This window comes from Leucoraja erinacea, chromosome 27 (assembly GCF_028641065.1).
Source record: "Leucoraja erinacea ecotype New England chromosome 27, Leri_hhj_1, whole genome shotgun sequence".
NCBI classification, from domain to species: domain Eukaryota; kingdom Metazoa; phylum Chordata; class Chondrichthyes; order Rajiformes; family Rajidae; genus Leucoraja; species Leucoraja erinaceus.
This window is the reverse complement of record NC_073403.1, coordinates 14,815,854-14,825,783: the sequence shown is the minus strand read 5'-3', so window position 1 is coordinate 14,825,783 and position 9,930 is coordinate 14,815,854. Positions and strand designations below refer to the sequence as shown.

The 9,930-nt window shown below is 40.8% G+C and overlaps 1 protein-coding gene across 1 annotated transcript; it reads left to right on the top strand.

The window, feature by feature from the left end:
• Nucleotides 1-3,480: 3,480 nt before the first annotated feature.
• Nucleotides 3,481-8,431, top strand: hcrt (hypocretin (orexin) neuropeptide precursor). The gene is made up of 2 exons (XM_055657132.1): nt 3,481-4,259; nt 7,598-8,431. The coding sequence occupies exons 1-2, from the start codon at nt 4,239-4,241 to the stop codon at nt 8,054-8,056; spliced, it is 480 nt and encodes a 159-aa protein (XP_055513107.1). The 5' UTR covers nt 3,481-4,238; the 3' UTR covers nt 8,057-8,431.
• Nucleotides 8,432-9,930: the final 1,499 nt, after the last annotated feature.

Sequence of the window (9,930 nt, the reverse complement as noted above, 5' to 3'; positions counted from 1 at the left end):
CAGTCTTAGAATAAAGGGGAGGCCATTTAAGACTGAGGTGAGAAAAAAACTTTTTCACCCAGAGAGTTGTGAATTTGTGGAATTCTCTGCCACAGAGGGCAATGGAGGCCAAATCACTGGATGGATTTAAGAGAGAGTTAGATAGAGCTCTAGGGGCTAGCGGAATCTTACAACATACTTGGTGTCACCCTTGAAGAATCCAAACAAACCAAGTATCTTGGCATCAAATTGCAGAATGATCTGCGTTGGAATGGTCAGACTCATCGTGCAACAGTGAAAGCAACAGGTGTCCTAAACTTCCTGAGGCACAACTTTCATCATTGTTCAGCTTCTGTCAAGGAGAAGCTGTATTTCACCCTCGTTCGACCTCATTTGGACTACGCAGTTGCAGCTTGGGACCCATACACAGATAAAAACATTTCATCCATCGAACGTGTCCAAAGACAGGCCGCTCGATTTGTTACTAACACCTATGAGAGAGAAGCGAGTGTCACCAAACTTCTGAATTCCCTGGGGTGGAACCGTCTCCAAGGCAGACGTGAAGCTCACTGTTTGACCTGTTTTTACAAAATGTTAAATGGTCAGCTCGACATAGACTACAAGACCTACACCAAACCCAAACCAATTAGGAGCAGACGAGGGCATTCGATCCAATTTGTGATCCCAGCTACAAAGACAGATGTGTACAGCAATTCGTTCTTCCCCCGCACAATTAAAGCATGGAATAATCTACACCAAACTATAGTTACCCAACCAGATGCAACTAAATTTAAAGTAGCACTTTCTTCCCAATAACCCTTTCTGGCTTAATCCCTCCCTTCACCACCTCCAGTTTAAATTCCAGTTGGAATATTTTGGAGGACCAAGTAACCAAGAACCAAGAATCAAGGGATATGGCGGGAATGCAGGCACGGGTTATTGATTGGGGAGGATCAGCCATGATCGCAATGAATGATCGCTGGCTCGAAGGGCCGAATGGCCTCCTCCTGCACCTATTTTCTATGTTTCTATGTTTCTATGTTACCCCGGTACACATGATAAATAACTAAACTCAAACTCAAATCTTATTGTTGTCATGTGTACTGAGGTACAGTGAAAAGCATTTGTTTGCTTGCAGTCAAAGAAAATAATATACATGAATCCAATCAAGCCATCCACTGTGTAGAGATGAAGGATAAAGGGTACACCAGTTAGTGCAAGGTAAAGTCCAATGAAAGATCATTCAAAGGTCCCCAATGAGGACGATGGGAGATGGGAGTTCATTACCAGGGTCAGGACAGCACGTGTGGGCTCTGCGGACTCTCACGGAGTTGGCTCTTCTCCAATGGACATGGCCCTGCCTCTGATCCAAGAGTCTCAGACACACCCCAAATATCCAGCTTTTTTTTTTTTTTAATTTTTTTATTTTTTTTTTATTTTATGAAACTACTTTTATTCAAAAAATAAAAATAAACATAGAGTATTAACACAATCAAAGACTGCCTATGTTGACAGTTTACAAACAAACGATCATCAAATTAATATAACGTCAACTTTATCAACAAAACACTCGACCTCCAACGGCGACCAGCATTCACGGGAGGCCTCCAAAGTCCCCATGGACACCGCGTGTTCCCTCTCCAGGGACAGGCGGGCACGGACGTAGACCCGGAAAAAGCTCAAGCAATTTAAAAAACACTTAAACAAAATTATCAAATTAAAATATTAACATTTTGTATCTATAATATGCCAGCCTTGGCAGTACGGATATCACCAGCAGTGGAGCATTAATCATGACCCCACTTCACGACTGTCTCAGCAACTGATTTCTGGAGAAAAGCAAGCAAGAGGTAGGCCATTTAGGACTGAGATGAGGAAAAACTTTTCACCCAGAGAGTTGTGAATCTGTGGAATTCTCTGCCATAGAAGGCAGTGGAGGCCAATTCACTGGATGTTTTCAAGAGCGAAGTAGCTCTTGGGGCTAATGGAATCAAGGGAAATGAGGAAAAAGCAGGAACGGGGTACTTATTTTGGATGATCAGCCACGATCATAGTGAATGGCGGTGCTGCCTCGAAGGGGCAAATGGCCTGCTCCTGCACCTATTTTCTACGTTTCTAAGCCTATGAACTGACTGCAAGGCACACGAGCACCTCAGTTCCAAGATGACTGAATTTGGAAATTGATTCAAAGTTCAACTTTGCATTCAAACAGTGACCTTTGAAAGGTCTTCAATAAATCTATATGTATGAGGTACCAAAAAGGGGAAAAGGCGATGGCTGTGGAGAAAGAGAGTGGACTAGCTGGATGGATCTTGCAAGAGCTTCACAGACATGAAGAATTGAATGGCCTCAGTCTGTGCTGCAAATTGGATGAGTTTGGTTTCTGTTTTCTCCAGGTTGGTGATAAGAAGTTAGCAAAGGTAAGATTATCTTCCAACCACAAATACGAGGGATAATACATAAAATTAATAATAACGAAGGGCCTGATTCTGTGCTAGATGACTATGACACCATGACTCAGTCTACAGGGTCAATGCCAGACCAGCTGGCTGTGAGTCATGTTCTGGCAGCGGGTGAGAGCTCTGTGTTTTGTTGCTTCAAGGCATGATCCACAGTCATTCTGGCATAAATATTAAACGGATTTAGTTTAAAAATAGCAAAGAATTTTATTGTGCCATTATCAAAAAAAAAACACTGGTATTAGGAGATGAATTATAAGTGCCTGAAACACAAACACAGATAATATTCCAGCATCTGCAGTCTCTTATGTATCCATTGATGACAATATGATCTCCGGACAAGTACAGGGAACTAAAATGGTCCCTTTACTGAGTCCATGTTACCTGGCTAGTTCAACAAAGGAGAACCTGGTTGCCTGCGTGCTGTGTAAAACAAACTTTTCTTTTCTCCAATCCTCTCTTTCATCTAACCAACACATGCATCCCACCCAAAGCCTCCTAACCCTGGAGCTGTGGATGTATAAACCAGCATCCAGGTCTCAGTTACTGCATCAGTGCTAATTTCGCACTTTTTGCTCCTTGGAAACCAAGTGAGAAATGAAAACGACTATTTTATGGGGACACGGCAAGGGTGAAGGAGATTACATCTGAATATAAAAATGCAGTAATAAAAATTTTGCAAAAGGTTATCTCCAACTGAAATTTGGGATAAAACTGCTTAAGAATTAGGAGTTAGCTGAAATCAGGGAAATAATTCTTGCTTACAGGGAACAGCGCTTAAAGTTTTTGAACATAATTTACAACAGAGGTTTTAATGGAATGGTTTATGATGCAATGATGTTGCTGACTACCCAATTTCAATATTAGCATCTTTGTGTTTTTTTATGGACATTCTACACCTACCGATAAACACATTGAGAATTCATGACAGAGGTGAAGAATTTTTGTAGAAAAAAACGTAAGTATCTTTATTGACCATGAAAAAATAACTTTAAACAATATGCTTAATTATACTATAACATATTTATTTTCCCCCAAAGATAGGCACAAAATGCTGGAGTAACTCAGCGGGACAGGCAGCATCTCTGGAGAGAAGAAATGGATGAAGTTTAGGGTTCAGACCCTTCTTTATTTTCCCCTATCGTGCTTGGGAATGCAAGGCAAGATTTAAATTGGAAGAGATGTTTTAGTTGTCGACAGTCGCAAAAACTTGAGATAATAAGATTGTATTGAAAGTATTTGTGGAATGAGATGCAAGCCATGACCAACAAAAACTGAATGAAGAGCAAAATGTATAAAGGTTGAATGAGCTGCGTCTCCAGGAAGGAATAGCTCATTCCTCTGGTGATCAGCAGCTAATTAGTGCTGGGTTATATATTTATGGCATATTCAGGTGAAGCTGAATGGGGCTAATTTGAAAGGAAGAATAGATATGCTGAAACAAACTGGCTCCCTCTCAAACTCCCAGCAGTTCATTCACAGCACAAATCCAAGAGTGACATTTATTCCAGATAATATCAGTGCTTACAGATGACCTATTTTCCATTTGTTTTCAAAGTGAATGGTGTAACAGCTAATGAGAAACTCTAATTGAAGAAAGATGATGTGAATCACTGTTGCAGTGGTCAGTTGGAATGGCTCCATTGTACCTGAACAAAGAATGCTGAGAGATAATACGGAATGAAAATAATATAAATAAGGGATCAGAGATTGGTTCCTCTTCAGTTCAAGAAAACGACTGAAGCACCTGTGGCAAGAATATTCTGCACGATAGCTCGGTTCCACAAAGGATTGGTGAAGATGGAAACCACGGCAATGAAAGTAATGTCCATGTGTGTTTATAAGGGGGAAAGGTGGGGAGCTGGGATGTGGGTTGGGGTGGTAGGGGAATGGGGTATAGGTTGAGGTGTCAGAGAAAAGAGAAGGGAAAAACTAAGGTGAATGGAAGAAATGTAGAAATTGTGAGGAGCTGGATATATTGAAGACAGATATAGGAGAACTGAAACTAACCTTTGATTGTTTTTTTCTATAATTATCTATTTTATTAGTTACAGACATGTTTCATTTGAATTTATCTAAAGGAGATTTGTCATCTTTCACTGCTGAACCTCAGCCCAAGAAGCGTAATCACCAAGATGTCAAAACTCTCATCAAGTATTGACAAAAACATTGATTTGTTATATGTGTGGTTGGTTGAAATCGTTTGGCCCAGTGTAACTCTCATTTGCTTCTGCGCTTTGTGAGTGTGGCTGCACGGTGGTGTCGCGGTAGAGCTACTGCCTTACAGCGCCAGAGACACGGGTTCAATCCTGACTACGGGTGCTGGTCTGTACGGAGTTCGTACGTTCTCCCCGTGACCTGTGTGGGTTTTCTCTGAGATCTTTGGTTTCCTCCCTTACTCCAAAGACGTACAGCTTTGTAAGCTAATTGGCTTGATGTAAATGTAAAATTGTCTCTAGTGTGTTGTCGGGTAGTGTTAATGTGTGGGGATCATTTGTCAGTGCGGACTCGGTGGGCCGAGTGGCCTGTTTCCGTGCTGTATCTCTAAAGTAAACTAAACTGAACTAAAACGAAGTCTGCTGTAACTAAGAGGCTTGCATTAATCACTCTGGGATAGAAGGTTGTGGATTCAAAAATCTAAACTTAACATTTCATTATCAGAGATGTGGTGTCTGGGTGAGATGTTTCCATGCAGCAAAGTTGTCCCCCCATGACCTGGCTCTTATGTATTTTCCAATGAATTTGCTAAATGAATGAGTTATTGGTTTATTCCCCCTCCTTATTCTTGTGTAAATTGACTGTCAAGTCTACTGCCTGACAATGATAACTGAGCAAAACATCAACTGTCGGGGGAACCCAGTGGGTCAAGCAGCACTTGTAGTGGGTGGTGTGGGAGGGAAGGAATTGTGGACGTTTCGGGTCGAGACTCTTCATCTGTTCTAATACAGGGTTTATTAGACAATGACAATGTCCCCCCCCCCCCCCCACAGATGCTGCTTGACTTGGTGAGATTCTCCAGCCAGTTTCATATTTGTTCATCATTCCAACATTTACATCCTCTTGTGTCTCCTCAATGGGGATAGATGTTTAACTTACTCTAAAGAGCTTTGATGAATTTGATGATTTAAACACGGTTTCTACCTTGCTCCTTTTTATATTAATTTTTTGGATCTTGGATTTCGGGAAGTGATTTCACCGACTCCACCTTGGTTCACATCAGTGTCAAAACCACCTTTATATCATGCATTTAATTGTTGGTAATCAGATTGTTTTTCCCCCAGAAGCTATTCAACATACTTCTCTAATGAAATGTTGCCTAAATGAAATTTTGACCAAAAAGGATGGAGAGAAAGCACTAAAATATTAATTTGTATAAACCATGTTGTGAATTCATCAAAAGCAGAAATCTTTGACATTTGCCTTGTGTGCTATTCTGACTTGTACGTTTTATTTGATGTATTCCAACTAATGATTCATCTCTATTTGAACCTTAATGCCTTTGTAGATTTTTTTTTAATATTTCACATTTCTATTTATAAATTAAGAAATTTAGAAATATTTATAGTTACGTTTATAGTTTTTATATTTGTAACCATTTGTCTGATTTCCATTTTCCTGCATGCCTGTGCTGACGCATTATATTCTTATTCCAATTGATTTAAATATAATTTGATCTTCTTGCAGCCAGACCACACTCTGACTGCAATCCAGCCAGCTTATTTCTGTTCATCTTTCACCCTCCCTCCCGCGACTCCATTCCACCCTGTGAGCTGGAGATGCACATTGATGTCACATCCCTGCTGTGATCTACTGCATTGGGCTTAATTTCTATTGTCATTAATAACACTTGCAGTGAGTCAAGGAGGTTCACATTATTATTGATGTGCTCAACTTGAACAAACTTATCAGCAATCAGGAGTGGTTTCATTATTGCGGAGGTGTGGCTTTGGTTGTGAAGCTTTTAATAATAGACTTAGATGCTAAACTGAAACTTAAACCTTCTGAAAAGAACAAAAGATCTTGCACAAAGCATTCTGGATGCAATTGTAGGTATAAGGGCACAAAATATATATTTACAGAAATACTCTTCAGCGCATATTACTGAATACCCACAAATGTGGATATGGCTGAATTGAGTTAGTTACATGCATTAGTTTTAGTGGAGTCCATCTTCCATCTAATGAAGATTAAGTACCTCTTGCATGTATTTACCTGTCCAGTATTTACAATGGGAAAAGTCAGAGTAGCGTACACATTTGCATTTGCCAAGTGCTAAGGTGATTTTAGATTGTTTTGAGTGCTGATTGAATGTCCCTGATCACTGCATTTGTCTTGCGTAAAAAGTTTACAATGGCATTACGTTTTAAATAGAGATGAATCATTGTTGCAAAGTATCAATAAAAACATGCAGGACAAAGGAAGAATAACATATACAGTATGAGGCAAATGCAGTAAACGGGGAAGTAAAGCACTGAAAACAGTCTAATATCACCCCAACACTTCGCATTTGCCAGAAGTTCCGTGGGAAGCTGAAATCACGTAAACAAAGATAGAGATCAAGCAACAGATCATGTTATTTTTGCGTTCTAATCGAATGTGGAACTCAATCAGTAACAAAAGCACAATACTGCAGAAGCTGACGTGTGAAATCCAAGCAGAAAACTCTGGAGACATCAAGCAGCACCTGTATAAAGGAAGGTAAAAGATAAAAAGATTGACATTAAATGATGCTTCCAGGTCCCTTTCAGTTTGCTCCACAAGCCCACAAAGTGCTTTTAAAATATAATTACTGTTGTGAGAAATTGGTCAGCTGTTTGTCACTTAACAAGTTTCCAAAAACTGCACATAATCTGTTTTTTATGATTGTGAGATAAATATTGGCCAGAATGCTGGGGATCGCTGCCTTGCCCGTCGAAATAGATTTTCACATTCACCTAAGTAGGTTTAACATCACATCCAAACATTGCATCTCTGAGAAGCCAGTGCTGTCCAGACTCTAGATTTTTCAGATCATATAACAATTAACCTAATGTTTCAATTGTAATTCAACGTATCATGACTTCCAATTATCCAAAAAAACTAACTGATTTGACATCACAGGTCTCCCTTACAATGCCACATTTGAGCTAAGGTACTGTTGTATGTTCTTGCTGTTGCAGAAGCTGGATGTTATTCTGATGTTGGCCCTGCTCTGCTCCTTGGTCAGCGCTTCCCCCAGAGTTCCCAAGTGCTGCTGCCAGCAAACGTGCTCCTGCAAGGTCATCGATCTCCTTCGTGGAACTGGAAACCATGCAGCCGGCATCCTCACTCTGGGCAAGCGGAAAACCAATGCCCAGCCCTTCCAGAACCGCCTACACCATCTCCTTCATGGCCTCGAGAACCAAGCTACTGGCATTCTCACTATGGGCAAGAGAGAAGAGCCTCAGCAGGTGTCTTTGGCAGAAGATAGCCCAGGAACCAACAGTAGATGTGAGGACAAGAGGTCCCTGCTGGAAAAGCGTTTCAGTTGGGATCTTCAGCTGGGATCTCAGGAGCAGCAAGAATTTCCAGAGGCCCAAATGGCCAAAAAAGACTTAGAGCCAAGTGAATGTCCAGCACAACTATTGAAACTGTTTTAACAGCAATGAGACCTTATGGCTTAGGCATTCGTGCCAAATGCCAAGTTGTCTTTATCAGTTAATTTGTAGAGAGTTTCAAGCTCCTGATGGAAACTTAGAAATTAGCTTGCAATGAAACAGTTGTGTTTTAGCAAGAGAGTTGTGTGAAAGAATCACGTCCACACTGAGAGTTGTAAAAGTTAAGGTTATTCTTGAATATTAACCTGAATTTACAGCAAATAAAGTTATGTTTTTAGATTTACCGCAATGATTGAGCCGTTTTCTATGAAAAGTGTTCCCTTCAAATATTCTGTTCAGGAATCTTGCAGGCTAGAGAGAAATGGATTCCGTTTCAGTCAAGCATCTCCCAGCTGTCTTCCTTCAGCATGGACAGCCCAGTGGTGCAGCGGTAGAGTTGCTGCCTTGCAGCGCCAGAGACCCATGTTCGATCCTGATTACGGCTGCTGTTTGTACGGAGTATGTACGTTCTCTCTGTGACCACGTGGGTGTTCTCCAGGTGCTCTGGTTTCCTCCCTCACTCCAAAGGCTAATTGGTTTTGGTAAATTTCCCACTATGTCTATACTTAACCTCTGGCAGATCTAGCAGCAGCAGCAACACACACCACAGTGTTGGCTCTGAACTAACCCATTGAAGCTGTGTAAATTGTCAGCTGAGCCAGATCACTGGACTGAAGCAGCTTGTACTGTGTCAAATGGTTTACAAGCGTGTATAATCATAATCATAATAATAGTCATAATTTATTAGCCAAGCATGTTTTACACCATTTGAGGAATTTGATTTGCCATACAGTCATACCGATAAAGACCAACAAGACACCCAAATACATTTTTAACATGAACATCCACCACAGCGATTCCCCCACACGCCTCACTGTGACGGAAGGCAAAACGTTATAACTTGCATTTGAAAAAATTAGTCAGACTAGGAAAACCTTTTTTTTTTTGATTATTTACACATTTAAAACCGCACGACGAGTAAAACATATTTGAAATTAATTATTTTAATTTTTTGTTAATGGAAATTGCCTGAAACGAAGCTTTCCCTATGATAACCAATCCTCTCCCTGGTGGCACTGCATCTAACATGGTCTAACATAGTGCAGGTTCATTGAACAAGTTCAATGCTGGGCAATGAGTTGGTGTTCCACTGTGGGTTGACCAGGGACTTCTGAATTTGTGCACACATCTTTCGGGAAAGTGCAAACCAAATACTTCCACAGATTTAAAAAAAAGCCCTTAACCTTGCAACTCAAACTAACAGCCCTTCAAATCCCAGCAAGTTTCATTTGAAGGTAAGTTATCTGATTTACGTACTTCCATCCCCAATGCAAGTATACATTTACTTCTTGTCCCTCTCTTTACGTCCCAACACACAGAGTAGAAGGGGCGTGAGTTATCACAATTGGCTCCTCTCTCTTTCCTTTGCTCTGATAGTCTGGTTGAATGAAGACAATCACATAATAAACCTTCCTTCCACCAAAGAAAAACAAAGGCTTGTACTGGTAACGTCTTCCACTTTGTTTTCAGGACCTTGCACAACACTTTAGCACTGATGAAGTACTTGTGAACTGTGGTCCCTGCAATACTGTGGCAAATATAACACTCGTTTTGTGCGCAGCAAGCTGTGACAAAGAGCAAAATGACAGCCTGCTTTTATATTGTGTAATGGGGGATAAATATCCACAGGACACTGAAAGACAATTTGTCTTTCTCCAAAATGGTGCCTGAAGGGGAACACATCTGAGACTGTCTCACTGGGACAGCACAGTGGTGCAGCAGGTAAAGATGATGCCACACAGCTCCAGTCACTGACTGTGCGGAATTTGCACGTTCTCCCTGTGACCACATGATAGGAGAAGACCACTTCCTGGAGA

Bases quoted from the DNA above. Each gene is read 5' to 3' on its own strand.
- hcrt (XM_055657132.1), top strand. From the start codon at position 4,239: ATGGAAACCACGGCAATGAAA. The intron at 4,260-7,597 runs GTAATGTCCATG...TTGCTGTTGCAG, and splicing joins TGGAAACCACGGCAATGAAA to AAGCTGGATGTTATTCTGAT.